The sequence below is a fragment of the Leucopleurus acutus genome (genome assembly GCF_964270905.1).
Source record: "Leucopleurus acutus genome assembly, chromosome: 4".
NCBI lineage: Eukaryota > Metazoa > Chordata > Mammalia > Artiodactyla > Delphinidae > Leucopleurus > Leucopleurus acutus.
Genome location: NC_139146.1, coordinates 154,985,623 through 155,001,972, shown reverse-complemented (window position 1 = coordinate 155,001,972; position 16,350 = coordinate 154,985,623). Strand labels below are relative to the sequence as shown.

General features: G+C 45.0%; 1 protein-coding gene across 1 annotated transcript in view; it reads right to left on the bottom strand.

Moving 5' to 3' along the window:
- GASK1B (golgi associated kinase 1B) overlaps positions 1-15,803 on the bottom strand; it is a 41,634-nt gene extending 25,831 nt beyond the window's left edge. The window contains exon 1 of the mRNA XM_082837566.1: positions 14,673-15,803. Coding sequence (XP_082693692.1) covers positions 14,673-15,582 — 910 coding nt within the window. The 5' untranslated portion in view covers positions 15,583-15,803. The remainder of the gene's footprint in view (positions 1-14,672) is intronic.
- Positions 15,804-16,350: the final 547 nt, after the last annotated feature.

Sequence of the window (16,350 nt, the reverse complement as noted above, 5' to 3'; positions counted from 1 at the left end):
CTGGAATTTACATTTTTTGTAATTTTCAAGTGTCATAGTAGTATTATTGTTATTTGGATATTTTTTCAACCATTTAAAATTGTGGAAGCCGTTGGTAGCTCAGGGACCACACAAAACCCACAGACTGCAGTGAATCAATCCCTAATCGAGTGTATGGGTTTATTGTGTGTCCTTTGCCATGTCTCTCCTTTAAGTCTTAAAATTTTTTTTGAATGATACATTTTCTATTAAATGGTTCTCAAACTGCCACAGGGAGCTTTCAACGGATAGGAATAATTGGTTTTCAGTTAACATCCTCTGTTTTCCTCCACATGCATCTCCCCTCAGCAAAATATTCTGACTGCCACAGAAACACGTTCTGTCCTGCCATGCCTGGCGTCAGTCACCGCAGGGAAAGGGGCTTCCAGAGAGCAGGGTAAGAGGCAGTTCTCAGGCTGAGCCAGGCTGGACGCCCTTCCTTCCAGCCAGCAGGTCTTGCAGAGTATTAGTGCACGTTGCCCAGGCTGGTTCCAGAGCTCAGAGCTGTGAGCAACTTCTGTGAGGTGTATTCCACTTTGTATAAAATACGGCTGATAACAGAATTAAATGAACCTTGATAGATCTGAAGGGATGACAGAAAAATACCCTCTGAAAGCAGAAAACAGGTTAAAGCAACTTACCTGAAGTGTTTCAGAGATGAAGGGCATTCATCTCTTCGCATTTGGATTTGTCAGCATGAGGCAGTACTGGGCTCTCTAGAGAAATCTTAACGGTGAAGAGAGAAAATTCTACCTGTCAGAATGGGGAGGAAGTGGGCTTTTAAAAGAAATGTGGGTGTTCATGTGAATTAACGGTTATATAACTGTCTTTTAAAAAACTGAGACTTGCCAGTAAAACTTCTTTTTTCCAAAATCTGAATATCTCCCCTGAATTTTGATGTTCTCCCAAGTCGTTCTTTATTCAAAAGCACAAAGAAGACATTCTTGTGAGAAGATGAACGTGAAAATCCACTAAGAATGAATGCTCTACACAACCTCCTCTGCCCTGGTTTATCAGGTGCCCTTCACCTTGAACCAGGGACCAGTTTTGCTGAACTACAGGGGGAGTTATCAGTGAATGTCTGCATCTATCACTGGGCAAAACCAAGTAGAAACATCCTGAGCTCTGAAATCACAAGCCTATTTTATCACATGGGCCAAGTTCCAAGCTTCTCGTGAACAAGACAAAAAAGAAAGTGACAGTTCAGCTCAGAGACCTTCATTAAAAATAACTCCAAAACCCTCTAAAGAAAACAAAGACCGGCCAAACCGTGAGGCTCACCTTTGTTATGGGAAACAAATTGTCATGTTCCATTGCAACTTCCAATGCATTGCAGGAAAACTTGAACGCTGCGGCTCACTAATCTAAAAGCAAGTGTTGATGCGGGCGCACCTCCGCTGAGCAGGTAGCAGGTGTCTTGTTAATGATCCCTTAAGTACTATCTGCTCTATTTTTCTACTGTGCCTCTCACAGTAGGGTTCTTGCGATTGAAAGTGGAAAAAGCAGGTAAGATCTCTTGGTTTAGGGATGGCGAATGCGGACAAGTCAGTCAATGTGAGGGAGGGTGAAATAGGATTCTGTGACAGTCTGGCCGGGGAGGAAATGTGGAGGATAAGATGCTTTTAAACATCGTTAATGCACTTATTCCCAAAGCACATATTTACCATTGTCCCCCAATATCTGGACGCATTTGGTTCCTGTGTTTGGGATAGAAAGAATTCAGAGTGAGGCATACCAGAAACAGAGCCCCTGCAAAATCCCAGTCCCAGGCAAGGCCTGGGCCACAGCTGGGAGTTTAGTGGAAGCAGACAAGCACGCGTGTAATGACGATCAGGTTGCGTGTCCGCCAGTTGAAGAGTGTTTTAAAGGGACCAAGTGAAGGAAGGACTAAAATGAAGGCTGAGCTCTCAGAGCCAAGCCAAGCATCGAAGAACTGCCGGGCCCCAGCACAGCGAAATGAGCAGCTCTGGCCATTAACAAGGAGAAGAGCCATGTCTGAAGAGGAGCTGAGCGCGTGGGTGGGAAACCAAGTCACGAGTGTTGATCCTACGCTTGACGCTGCATCTCTGGCCTCCACAGGACTCCAGCCCAGTCCTCCAGCCACCCTGACTGAGGCAACGGGCTCCCCAAGGCGTGAAAAGTGTGAGATCCAGGGACACTGAAAATACGGCACTGTCAGATATCAGAAAGAATCAACCTCTATTAGGTTTTAAAAGGGGAAGGTGGCAGAGAAGCAGAATTCCATAGATATTACACGTGTAGATTCCATGCAGCCAACCAAATCCTCAATACAAGGGCTTGTCTTAGGAATCCAATTTCTGGGTGATTTAGAAAACCGTTCTTCCAACAAAAATAGAAATGTATTTAGTTACTTTCCTAGCTGTTTCACTAACTGGTTTTCTCGAGGTTGGGCTGAGTTAAAATAGTCTCCGCGTTTCCTCAAGCGTTAGCTAAGCATGAAGCACTTGTGACTTCCCTCTGCCACAGACGCTTGAAACAACCCAAACCATCAGCTCTACTTTAAAAACATACGACCCAGCAATCCCTCTACTGGGCTTATACCCTGAGAAAACCATAATTCAGAAAGAGCCATGCACCACAATGTTCACTGCAGCACTATTTACAGTAGCCAGGACATGGAAGCAACCTACGTGTCCATCAAGGGATGAATGGTTAAAGAAGATGTGGCACGTATATACAATGGAATATTACTCAGCCATGAAAAGAAATGAAATTGAGTTATTTGTAGTGAGGTGGATGGACCTAGGGACTGTCATACAGAGTGAAATAAGTCAGAAAGAGAAAAACAAATACTATATGCTAACACATATATATGAAATCTAAAAAGAAAAGGTTCTAATGAACCTAGGGGCAGGACAGGAATAAAGACGCAGACGTAGAGAATGGACTTGAGGACACGGGGAGGGGGAAGGGTAAGCTGGGACGAAGTGAGAGAGTGGCATGGACATATATACACTACCAAACGTAAAATAGATAGCTAGTGGGAAGCAGCCGCATAGCACAGGGAGGTCAGCTCGGTGCTTTGTGACCACCTAGAGGGGTGGGATAGGGAGGGTGGGGGGAGATGCAAGAGGGAGGCGATATGGAGATATATGTATATGTATAGCTGATTCACTTTGTTATAAAGCAGAAACTAACACACCATTGTAAAGCAAGTATACTCCAATAAAGATGTTAAAAATAAATAAATAAAAACAAAGTGTCCTTCTTTGTTCTGAACCTTTGACTAATGGATGGGAACTTCTGCTTTCTAGGCCTGCCCTGGACTTCCGCTATAAAAATGGGAGCTCCCAGACACTTCCTGTCTCAATATTCCCTTTAGAAAAACAGGAACCGACCTTGACTTCAGAGGGTCGTGATGATGGAGTCACTGCCAAACTCCACAAACATTTTGCCAGTAAAGTCTTGGTTACGTCAGGGGGACCTGGTCCTGGGCCATTTAATGTTGATTAAGGTAGATGAAGAAGCCATGAATTCCTGACTGGAGTGAGCTTCCTACAGTCGAAAGCTCATCACATCACCTCTCTTCTTCAGACCCTTCAATGATTTCCCATTATCTGCGGGATGAAGTCCATGTCCTTCCATAACATAATCCCACCCACTCTCCACTCACCACCGCCAGCCCCTATTCTCCTTTTTCCAGAACGGTTTGCAGTTTCCACGCACACGCTCCCTTCACAAGCTTCTCACACATGGGTTCTCTCCACCCTTCTGTACCCACCCACAGTGACTATGAAGAACTAGTCTGACATTACTGCTTCTAGAACCTTCTGCAGTCCCCCTACCCACCCCCCTATACACACACATCACTCTCTGTGCCTGCAGGCTTCCCTAACCATATCTCCTGGAGGTCTTTACCCTACCCGTCTTTGTTTTTTTTTTTAAACATCTTTATTGGAGTATAATTGCTTTACAATGGTGAGTTAGTTTCTGCTGTATAACAAAGTGAATCAGCTATACGTACACATATATCCCCATATACCCTCCCTCTTGCATCTCCCTCCCACCCTCCCTATCCCACCCCTCTATGTGGTCACAAAGCACCGAGCTGATCTCCCTGTGCTATGCGGCTGCTTCCCACTAGCTATCTATTTTACATTTGGTAGTGTATATATGTCCATGCCACTCTCTCACTTCGTCCCAGCTTACCCTTCCCCCTCCCCATGTCCTCAAGTCCATTCTCTACATCTGTGTCTTTATTCCTGTCCTGCCCCTAGGTTCTTCAGAACCATTTTTTTTGCTTCTGTTTTAGATTCCATATATATGTTTTAGCATATGGTATTTGTTTCTATCTTTCTGACTAACTTCACTCTGTATGACAGACTATAGGTCCATCCACCTCACTACAAATAACTCAATTTCATTTCTTTTTATGGCTGAGTAATATTCCATTGTATATATGTGCCACATCTTCTGTATCCATTCATCTGTTGATGGACATTTAGGTTGCTTCCATGTCCTGGCTATTGGAAATAGTGCTGCAGTGAACATTGGGGTACATGACTCTTTTTGAATTATAGTTTTCTCAGGGTATATGCCCAGTAGTGGGATTGCTGGGTCATATGGTAATTCTATTTTTAGTTTTTTAAGGAACCTCCATACTGTTCCCCATAGTGGCTGTATCAATTTACATTCCCACCAGCAGTGCAGCAGAGTTCCCTTTTCTCCATACCCTCTCCAGCATTTACTGTTTGTAGATTTTTCTGATGGCCATTCTGACCAGTGTGAGGTGATACCTCATTGTAGTTTTGATTTGCATTTCTCAAATAATTAGTGATGTCAAGCACCTTTTCATGTGACTCGTGGCCACCTGTATGTCTTCTTTGGAGAAATGTCTATTTAGGTCTTCTGCCCATTTTTTGATTGGGTTGCTTGTTCTTTTTGATACTGAGCTGCATGAGCTGTTTGTATATTTTTGAGATTAATCCCTTGTTAGTTGCTTCATTTGCAAATATTTTCTCCCATTCTGAGGGCTGTGCTTTTGTCTCGTTTATGGTTTCCTTTGCTGTGCAAAAGCTTTTAAGTTTAATTAGGTCTCATTTGTTTATTTCTGTTTTTATTTTCATTATCCTAGGAGGTGGGTCAGAAAAGATCTTATTGTGATTTATGTCAAAGAGTATTCTGCCTATGTTTTCCTCTAAGAGTTTTATAGTGTCTGGCCTTACATTTAGGTCTTTAATCCATTTTGAGTTTATTTTCGTGTATGGTGTTAGGGAGTGTTCTAATTTCATTCTTTTATATGTAGCTGTCCAGTTTTCCCAGCACCACTTATTGGTGAGACTGTCTTTTCTCCATTGTATATTCTTGCCTCCTTTGTCAAAGATAAGCTGACCATATGTGTGTGGGTTTATGTCTGGGCTTTCTATCCTGTTCCATTGATCTATATTTCTATTTTTGTGCCAGTACCATACTGTCTTGATTACTGTAGCTTTGTAATATAGTCTGAAGTCCTGGAGCCTAATTCCTCCAACTCCATTTTTCTTTCTCAAGATTGCTTTGGCTATTCGGGGTCTTTTTTGTTTCCATACAAACTGTGAAATTTTTTGTTCTAGTTCTGTGAAAAATGCCATTGGTAGTTGGATAGGGATTGCATTGAATCTGTAGATTGCTTTGGGTGGTAGAGTCATTTTCACAATGTTGATGCTTCCAATCCAAGAACATCGTGTATGTCTCCATCTGTTTGTATCATCTTTAATTTCTTTCATCAGTGTCTTATAGTTTTCTGCATACAGGTCTTTTGTCTCCTTAGGTACGTTTATTCTAGGTATTTCTTCTTTTTGTTGCAGTGGTAAATGGGAGTGTGTCCTTAATTTCTCTTTCAGATCCTACCCTTCTTGTAGGACAGGTTTGGTTAGCTGTCTCTTGCCCTCAAGCTGGGAGCCCTGTGAGAGCAGGGACTGGTTCCCAATCATCTTTGGTTCTCCAGCTCCTGCCATAAGTCCCCATCAAAGCAAGCATTCAACAATGTTGAGGAATGAATGAGTGAATTTTTCAGAACCCCCCAGTTTTCACCTTCAGCCCTTAGGTTCTAAGCAATGGTCAATGGGCCCTGAACAAACGTTTGGTTGGTGTGACCTCCTCGTAAGCAGTGATGTCACTGTCTTCACTCTAAGTGGGTTAAGAAGGATTGAGACACTTGAGAGGTAGAGGTGGGGGCAGGGGGGTTTCCAGACCCTCCTTCTGCCATCCACCACCACGTCTCCATAATCCTCTGAGACTCGGGAATGATGAGCACAGGGGTGGTGGAGACACCACTGCCTTGCTCCTCCTGACGCCAAATCACTGTCATGAGAAGGGGGACAGTTAAGGCGTCGTGGCTGCACTCGGGAATCAGACGGAAAGGCCGCGGAGGCAGTGGGTTTCCATGGCGACGCATGATTACGCCGCCACATCCACCGAGGGTCCAGGTGATGTGAGAGAATAATGATGATGGTGCAGACAGTGATGAGGGGAGCCTGGCGGGCCCTGCCACCCACGTATGCATCCCAGTCCCACTGCATACGACCTGGACATATGCTAGTCTCTAAGCCTCACTTTCCCCACAGGAAACCTGTCTGAGAACAGCTGATGTGCAGGGCTGTTGCACGGTTTGGTGAGATGCTGAATGTAAAGCGATTCGCCCTCCACAAACGGGAGAGACTGGGACCCTCCACCACCCACTCCAGGCGCTTTCTTTACATGACAATTTGAGGTGCCTGTGTATTTAGCTCACGTGAACATCAATCTAGAGAAACAAACTAAGGAAATCTAAGGCGATAGATCACCAAGAGCTGAGTCAGCTTAGAAACTGAATGAAAATAACACACAGCAATCACTGCATGTTCCTATGCGGGGGGCACTGTTGGAGATATTTTATCTGTACCGGCTCACGGCATTCTCACAACTCGATGAGGTCAGTACTGTTATCAATACCATTACACTCGAAGAAATAAGGTAGAAAGAGATTAAGTGAATTCACCCAGGTCACACAGTAGAACCAGGATTCAAATTCAGGGCGTCTAGATTGACAGTCATTGTGAAGCTAAACTATATTCCCCCAAATTTATACGTTGAAACCCCACACCCAGCACCTCAGAACGTGACTGCATTTGGAGAAAGGGCCTTTGAAGAGGCAACTAAGTTAAAATGAGGCTGTTACGGTGGCCCTAATCCAATCTGACTGGTATCCTAATGAGAAGAAGTTTGGACACACTGAGAGACAGGAGGGGGATGGACCACAGAGGAAGGAGCCTATGAGGACACAGTGAGAAGGCGGCCATCGTCAAGCCAAGGCGAGAGACCTGGGAAGAAACCAAACCAGCCGACACCTTGACCTTGGACTTCCAGCCTCCAGAACTGTGAGAAATAAATGTCTTCTGTTTAAGCCGCCCATCTGTGGTATTTTGTGATAGCAGCCCTAGCAAGCGGATATGCCAGTCCACAATCTGAACTGCAAAGCTCTTTGAATTAGAAACTATACAGCTCCTTCCCCATGTTTAGAGTCACAAGTAGAAACTAAATGCTGTCAGTGACAACCAAATTCGACCGAAACGTCAGTATTTGCCCATTAACTGAGGTCAGCACCTGTGTTGTCCTTAAACCCACCCAGAGATGGCAACAGATTCAGTCCCCATGGAAAGGTCATGACCTTGGGCTCAGGCTGGTGTTGAGCGAGTCTTGAAATCAGTGGCCATAAGAAGAGTCCCTCCAGGCCACTGAGCTGTCACACGGTCCTACGGCACCAGCTCCAAGGGGGACAGGGATTCTTGACTCTTTTGTCCACTGATGTAGCCCCTAAGGACTAGAAGCGTGGCTGGCACAGAGCAGGTGCTCAACAACTATTTCTTAAAAGAAGACAAGATAAAGATGGTGCTGTAGAAGGGAATAGATTGCATGGAGCTGAGGAACATGCATCTCTCAGGCTGTGAGCACCGCGGCAACTACTAGCCACTGTCCCTTCTATCCCAGCCTCGTGTGAGATCTGGGTACACCTTCCAGAGACACAGCAGAGAAGGTTCCCCAGTTCCCCCACTTGACCGAAGAAGGTATGTAGTGAGCAAACAAGACAAGAGTGAAGCCCAGCACTGCTTGGAGCCCATGCTCAGTAAACTTTTGTTCACTTATGAATGTATTTAGTTGACCAGCTCAACTTGATCGCTAAAGAATAATACCCTTAGGGCTTTTCTGATAAAGAACACAATGTGCTCTCCATCCAAATTTTCAGAAACAAGACATGATTCCTATATTCCTGAGTCAATATTTTAAGAAAGTTTACACCCATGTCCAGGGCTTCTAGGATTTTGAAGTCAGTGTGTTTCCAAGTTGTGAGGGCATCTGGGTTATTCTCGTAACTCCCTGCAAAGTGCCTCTGTCCTTACCTGAGAGCCTGGGACAACATGAATTGTGCAGCTGCCACTCCCCTGCTCTGGCAGCCATGCCACCAGCGTGCAGCTCACAGCACTGCTCGCATGGACTCGAGAGGAGAGAGGAAAGTACCCACTGTATTTCTCCTGCTCTGAAGAGACGAGGCAGTACAAGTCAGAGAACAGTGAGCACATTGGAATCTACACTGAATTTAAATGGAAGTGGGTGAGGGGCCTGCACTTTGTCATCCAAGCAGCCCTGACACACAGCGTTCCTGGAACGAGGCTACCTAATCCAGTCTGACAGCTCTATGGCCGTAAAGCGGCATCCTAAAAATAAAGCACACGTAATGCATCTCCCATGCTGGGCATGAAAAACAGTCCGATGCTTAAGTGCTACCAAAATGGTAGCCCTTGGGATTCATTTGCATCTCTGTGCAGACTGCTGGGGAGCTTGGCCAAAGTGCTCAGTGGAAGATCACGGGGGGCTGGGGTTCTTCTGCTCTCTCCATAGACATAGTCTGCTTTGTCTTGTCTTAGATACATATTTTTAAATATTTTGTTTAAAAAAGTATTTAAATGTATCAGTATCACATAGTATCTGGTGACCTCTATCATGATTGATGATTTTTGTAATGACGGTTTGGCAGAAAACATACTAATACATTCAGTCTTATTTGCATATACACGATTGTTTACGGTAAAACGAGAAAATCTGGGAAGCATTGGCTTGTATTTAAACAACAACAGCCCTTGTAGCCGTGTTCAGGGTAGTATGGCCATACTTCCTTTGAGTGAAAATATGAACAATGTTAAGTGGTTGAGTTGAAAAAAGAAGTTAAATAGAAAGGTTGGCATAATGGTAAATCAGAAATCACCATGTTAAAATTTGCACATTGTTGTCACTATCCCATGATTACATCAAGTTATATTTGAGAGGTAACGTAGGCCAAGAGAAGCAACGTGAGAATACTTTAGTATCCGACAGAACTGCGTACAAATTCCACTTCCACTGCTCACTAGCTATGCGTCCTTGAGCAAATTTCACACCTCACCGAGCCTCAGGATTCCCATATATTAAGTATCAATACTATCTGCTGTGTGGAATTGTTAAGTAATGCAATAGTCAAAGGACAACAAATGCAGCATAGACACGCTGTGAGGCCTAATACTAGGTTCTTTATAAGTTTACAACTGAAAAATGCATCATTATTGCAAACATGGATTTCTTTACAAGGCCTTTGATGCTATATTTCAATTCACTTTTGTATTTCCCACACAGATACGCATAGGATGAGACTCTGGTCTAGTGGTCATGGCTGGATTTTGTAGGGTGGTACCCTCCTGGCCCTCCCTACCTAATTACAACCTTGTCCTTCCCCAAGTACAACCTTCCCATTTTCTGGGATATCTTTGGAGTGACACCTGTCAGAAAATGGTCCAGGATACAGTTCAGGGCCAGTAAACCTGCTAATTTCATATATATATTTTTGGATTCAAGGGGAGTCATCTAGAATTCAAGTTATACAACCAAGAACCTGTCCCAGAGGAAGCTGAGCTAGTGGCTCTGGGCCGATAGGATCACCTGTGTCAGTTTTACAAACAAACAAACAAACAAACAAATAAATACCTGAAGATGAGCTTTATCATTGGGACCTTTTGTCTTTGGACTGGATGAACAGAAAGTTCATCTGAGAGGCTGAGGCAGACATATCATTCAGTCACAGCCTCTGACACTCTTTTACATCTCCCTTTGCATCATGTGTCTCCTTTTTACAGCCAGGTAATTTACATGACTTTCAGCAGAGGTATTTAATTACACTGGGGCTCTACTTACACATCCACAAAAGGCCTCTCGTAGAGTACCCACCTTATAAAAGTTTAGGAGGATTTATTGAGATAATAGGTGCATGGTACTTAAAAGAGTGCCAGTATATTGTAACATTCAATATTACTCTTGCTATGGTTACGGTTGTTGTCTCCTTGAGAAATAAGAGGTTCCCATAGCCCATATCTGTGCAGCAGTACACAAGTCATCAATGTCTAGTTGTGTTAGATAATCAGGTATACAAATAGGTCGTGGTGATAGAGAAAGAAGACACACCTTCAGGACCCCCAAAAGGATTTGGTGAGGAAAGCAGATTGATAAAGAGGAAAGTCTTGGAAGTTACAAGACAAGGGCTTGAATTCTTTCTGGACAATTAACTCATTGTATGACCTTGAGCTGCCTTCTTCTTATCTTTCTTTCTTCTCAAAATTGAGGTAAGAAAGTATCTCCTGCATAGGTTTCTTTGAAAGATTAACTGCGATAAGCCAAACATCTATATTCGACTCACAAGAGACGAGCGATGTTCTTGGTACGAAGCATGAATTTATTTTCACAAACATTCATCAAAAGTCAGAGAACAGAAACAACACTTAAGGCAGATTATTTACAGGACTGGCTGACTATCCACTCTCCCAAATATGAAAAGATCTCCTCCCAGACCAAGCCAGATCATCAGAGAAATGCATACCTAAGCTGAGTTCTGTTTTTCCTCCTATAGAAAATTCATTATCAAATTACATTACAGAGTGAAGCCACAGACCATATGTTGATGGTCTTCACAAGAATAAGCTCCATAAACCTTATTATTTGCATAATACAGAGGCTGCCAAGGATATTTTTCTTTACCTTTTCAATGAGTTATTTATAAGAATCTCAAGGAGAAATCCCAGCCTGGATTTGGGACTAAAATGGTAGCACTTGTCCTGAGTTTTTGAAGCCAGAAGCAAGTACAGATTTACTGTTTGGAGTCAGTGAAACAGACCGAAAATGCATTCTTGCATTCATTCAAAAATATTTATTGAGCAACTACTATGTGCCAGACTCTCCACTGGGATCTGGACATTCAATGATGAACACGACAGGAAACGTCTCTGCCTTCACAGATCTAGAGCGTAGTGGGAAAGAAGAGATGATTAAATAAGCAATTATAATTATACAGCAATGATATAGAATGAGCCAGAAACAGATGCTGGGTAACAAGATAAGATCTATCACCCCCTTAGGTACCTAGGGAGGCACAAATAAAGCTAAGCTTGGACCAAGAGAAGACTAGGAGGACCCTAGAGGGAAGATCCACACATCTGTGGAAATCAAGGGAAGAAAGACACAAGTCAGGAAAAGACTAGAGGTAGGTGAGTGAAGAGAGATACCGAGAACCTAAGACTGTTAATCCCCTACCGTGACCAGAACTGATCTATTTATGTACTTTGCATCAGTACAATGTCTCCATGAGTAGAATTATATTGTGTAGGGTGCTCATGACTATAAATCATGTCCTAGCCTCCTGAGGAAACTGGTCTGATTTTATGACTCTCAGTAACTACATTCTAGTAGAAAGTATCGAAGAGAGAATAAAGAAAGTTCTGGTATTACTTGAGATACAGCCTTAGGTATTTAACTCATCATATTGAGAGTCATGTCAATACAACCTTGTTGGCTTCTTTCCATCATCACTTACTTCTGCAAAGAGAGAGGAACACCAGTCTACACTGGAATTATAAAGGCCTCCTTCAAATTTAATGCAACTGCCTTCTTCATTCCCAAAGATGCTGGATATTCAGAGAAGAGAATTAAATACCTAAGAGGTATCCTGACACCAAAAAGTTTAAGCCAGCAGACCTAGGTTTTAGTCCTAGCCCTGTCACATGAAGAAATGATATGTATCCAGAGAAAACGCTAATTCGAAAAGATACATGCACCCCAGTGTTAATTGCAGCATTATTTACAATAGCCCAGACATGGGAGCACCCTAAATGCCCACTGACAGATGAATGGATAAAGAAGATGTGGTATATACACAATGGAATATTAGTCAGCCAAAAAAAGAAGGAAATAATGCCATTTGCAGCAATATGGATGGACCTAGAGATTACTACACTAAGTGAAGTAAGTCAGACAGAGAAAGACAAATATCATATGATGTCACTTATATGTGGAATCTAAAAAAATGGTACAAATGAATTTATTTACAAAACAGAAACAGACTCACAGACATAGAGAACAAACTTGGTTACCAAAGGGGAAGGGGAGGAATTAGGAATTTGGGATTAACAGATTCACACTACTATATATAAAATAGATAAACAACAAGGACCTGCTGAGTAGCACAGGGAACTATATTCAATATCTTGTAATAAACCATAATGGAAAAGAATCTGTAAAAGAATATATATATGTATAACTGAATCACTTTGCTGTACACCTGAAACAACACAGCCTTGTAAATCAACTAGACTTCAATTAAAAAAAAGAAATGATAGGTGAGGCTTGGAGGCTATATGAGTAACTCAGTGAACATGAAACCTCATGTGCTTCGTGTAGTAACACCAACAGCAGTATTTATTGAAGATTTACTGTGTGTCAAGCACCAGGTCTACGTGTGTTCCCTGTATTAACTAGCGACAAACTCATGAGGTGGGTACTGTTGTCACTTAGAGCTGAGAACATGAGCGTTTCTGGGTCACAGGTTGGTAAATTCAAACCCAGGGGTCCAGCTCCAGAGCCCAGGCTCCTAACCACTACTTTCCTCTCTCAACTTCCGTCCAGGAGCTCCCAGGGAAGCCGGAAGGACAGATCAGAGTACCATGCCTCAGGATATATTCAAGCACGCATCACCTCTTCTCAGGGCCTTTATGACATGAATGAACGGCAAGAGAGCCTTCCAGGGGGACCCTCTGCCCTGCTTGGTCCAGGAGAGGCTCCGTGTGTGCCTGCTTCTCCATGCCCACCTGCATACTCCCTCTCTCCAGGGTGGACAGAAGTGGTAGCGTCACCTAAGCCCAATGGCTAAGAGCTGACGTTTTGAAGTTTACTGGGCCTGGGCGCAAAACCCAGCTTAACCATTAACATGAGGCCAGTTACTTTGCCTAAATAAGCCTCAGCTTTCTCATCTCCCAAGTGGAGATAAGAATCGCACCTACCTCCTAGTACTGCTGTGAGAAACACAGGAGTCAAGACGTATAGAGACTCTACGTCTCAGGCAGCATCGCGCTTAGCAAATAGTGAGCACCCTCTAGAAATGAACTTGTGTCACCATCTGATAGAATGTCTGAGAGGCTTCCTCACATCAGCATCACACTGGTGGAAGACTTTGTGCATTTGAGGCATTGAAACACACCTGTGAATCTGCAGCACTTAGCCATGAACCAGGATGAGTAGGGAATGCCAAGTCTTTCTAAATAAACCAGTGGTGCTTCAAGAAGTACCCATTCTAAGACTAAATTATACCCCTGAAGCCATTGAAATGCAGTCTGGCTTTTGGCCACTCCCAAGGCTTTAATCCATTCCAGTCCAGACTCCATGGGAACTGGGCTGAAATGCTATGTTTTGTAAGGAAATAGCCTTTGAGCTTATAATCTCTTTGGGGTCCATTTTAGCCTCTTGGACCAGCCTGGGTTCAGAGTGGCAACTTCTGGAATCACTCTGCTTTCAAACACAGCCAAGGACCCACCCTACTTTGTGTTGGAACGCTGGAATAGCCTTAGGATTCAGAGAAAATCCTTTCTGTGGCATGAGCACTGTCACACCCCAGCCCTGACGCCTGCAGCTGAATCGGCAGGCTGCACACCCCGGAACCTGCCACGATGTTTGTCACTTGACGGCATCTCTCGGCACTCAGGCTCAATAAACCATAGTCATGGACTTGGAGAAACCACGTGGCTGGTCAGTATATACACTGAACAAATCACCTCTTTTGGCCTCATTTTCTTTGTAAACTAAAGCGGTTACGTCCATCGTGAAAGATGAAGGGGTTGAATCTAACATGGTCTGGCTCTGGGCCTCTTAAAAAGATTCCATCTGCCGAAGAAAAATAACCCTCTTTGCCTTTATTTTTAAAAACTTCCAGTGCGCAGGATTCTACTTACTTCCATACAAACCCAGTTACTAATATGCCTGACTGTCAGCAAGCTCTCTGCCTCCACCCCGGCTCTCTCTCCTGATCACACAGTTGCCACTGGCTTTCATCAGGTGTAATAAGCCTTCGGGAAGCGCGGCGAGGGAAACGGAGAGCACAGATTGCACAGGGGGGCTTCTCTCGCGTGTGCAGCACAGCATCGCCCGCGCACTCTCGTGTCCTCCCAAAGCTGAGAAAACCGAGGATGCCAAGCGTATGGAAAGACGTGCTGCTGCTGTCCAAATGGGAAAGGCGGGTGGAGAAAATCATTTAGAAAAAGAGGCTGAGGGAAAAGAGAAAATCAAGCCCAATGCAACAGCTGCAAACAAGAAGCCCGGGAAACGGTTACCTTGGATGAACTCGGATTTCCTGCTCACAGAAGGCAGGGTCCGGTTGAGTCCCAGGATCCTGTCCAGGTGGAAGGCAAACACCTCGCTCATGTCCAGAGGCTGCTTGAGCAGCCCGCAGGGCCTGGGGCCGCAGGCGGGCCCCGCGGGCCGGCCGGTCCCCTGCAACACCAGCAGGCGCGCTCTGCTCCTGGGCCAGGCCGGCTGGAGACCCGCCACCGTGCCGTCGGCCAGCAGGCGCATCCGGCCGATGTCTTCTCCGCTCAGCCACGACGGGGCGCTCTCGCTGTAGATCCTGATGTTGCTTCCCTCGGCCCGGGGCAGCTGCACATCTGCGTCCCCACCTTGCGCTCCCACACCCTGCATCCACCCCCAGGGTCGCTCCCCAGCCTTGGCCAGGTTTCCTCCCCGGACGTGCCCGGGCACTTCAGCATCAGCTGCCCTGGCAGCTTCCTGAGGCCGAAGGGACGGTCCGACCAAAGTCCCGGGTCCCGGGGCCTGAGAAGCCACCGCATACTTCTTCCTGCGCTTGGGTTTCACGGTGCCACGGATGCTGGCGGGCTTGCTGCGCTTGGAGCGCAAGGTGATGTACACCACGTTGGGCTGCAGCGTGGTCCCATTGCCCTGGGACTCGGGAGGGGCCAGCGTGCCGTCCAGGGGTATCTCAGGGAAGGGGGCCTCGGCGGTGGCCCGGCTCCAGTGCGGCCCCTTGCGCGCGCGCCCTCCGTGCGGGGCAGAGGCGCGCCCCACCTGGCTCACCAGGAAGCCCAGGTAGATGGCGCAGGCCGTACCCAGCAGGAGGTTCCTCCTGGTCCTGGGTCGCCGGCTGCTCCAGAGTTTCCGCACCCTCGGGACGCACAGGGAGGAGAGGAACCAGTTTATGAGTTGCCCTGGCTTGTCCGGACAGCTCATTTCTGAGCTTCGTCCACATGCTGCACAGAGTTTAAAGTCTGCCGTTGGCTCCTTCTGGCATGATGCATGGTTTGCTGAACGCAGCTGTCGCCTCCACTCGGGTGTCTACGTGGTCTCCAGTGGGTCGAGGAGGAAGTTAAGGGCCGGTGATGGAGCCGGGCAGGCTTCTGACACTGGCCACAACAGACCTTCTAAACCCCGACAGCCTCCCCGAGGAGAAGTCTGGCTAGTTCCTGGGAATGAATGGAAACAGAGCGAACTGAGTCACAGTCTCAAACTTGGTCAGTTCCTCCACAAGAGGAAAGAAAAACGCGGAACCTTTTCCTTTCATCACTATCACCACGAAATGATTTTTTAAGTGAGGTTTAAAAAGAAGTAGAAACAAGATAGATGTATAGATTTGATATTCAGTTTCAATTAGTGAAAACCAACCACCAAAATCCAAGACTATTTTATAACTTGTAGCTAGAGTCATTTAATTTGATCCTGAAGGAAAAGCATTAAAATTGGACAAATCCAGGCTTTTCGTTTTGAAATTCAGAAATAATTTAAGAAAAGTAACCACAGGTTATAGAAATCTGTAGCTATCTTCTATTTATTTTTAAAAGTCCTGCTTTAACTAGTTGGACGGAAGCACCAAGTATTAACATTCAAATTCAGAAACATATTCTCTTAATCGTATGGTACAGTCTTTTCTTCATAATATATTCCATTATCTTACTTTAAGGGTTCTCATAATATAAAGGCATACATGCCCATGTATCTCGG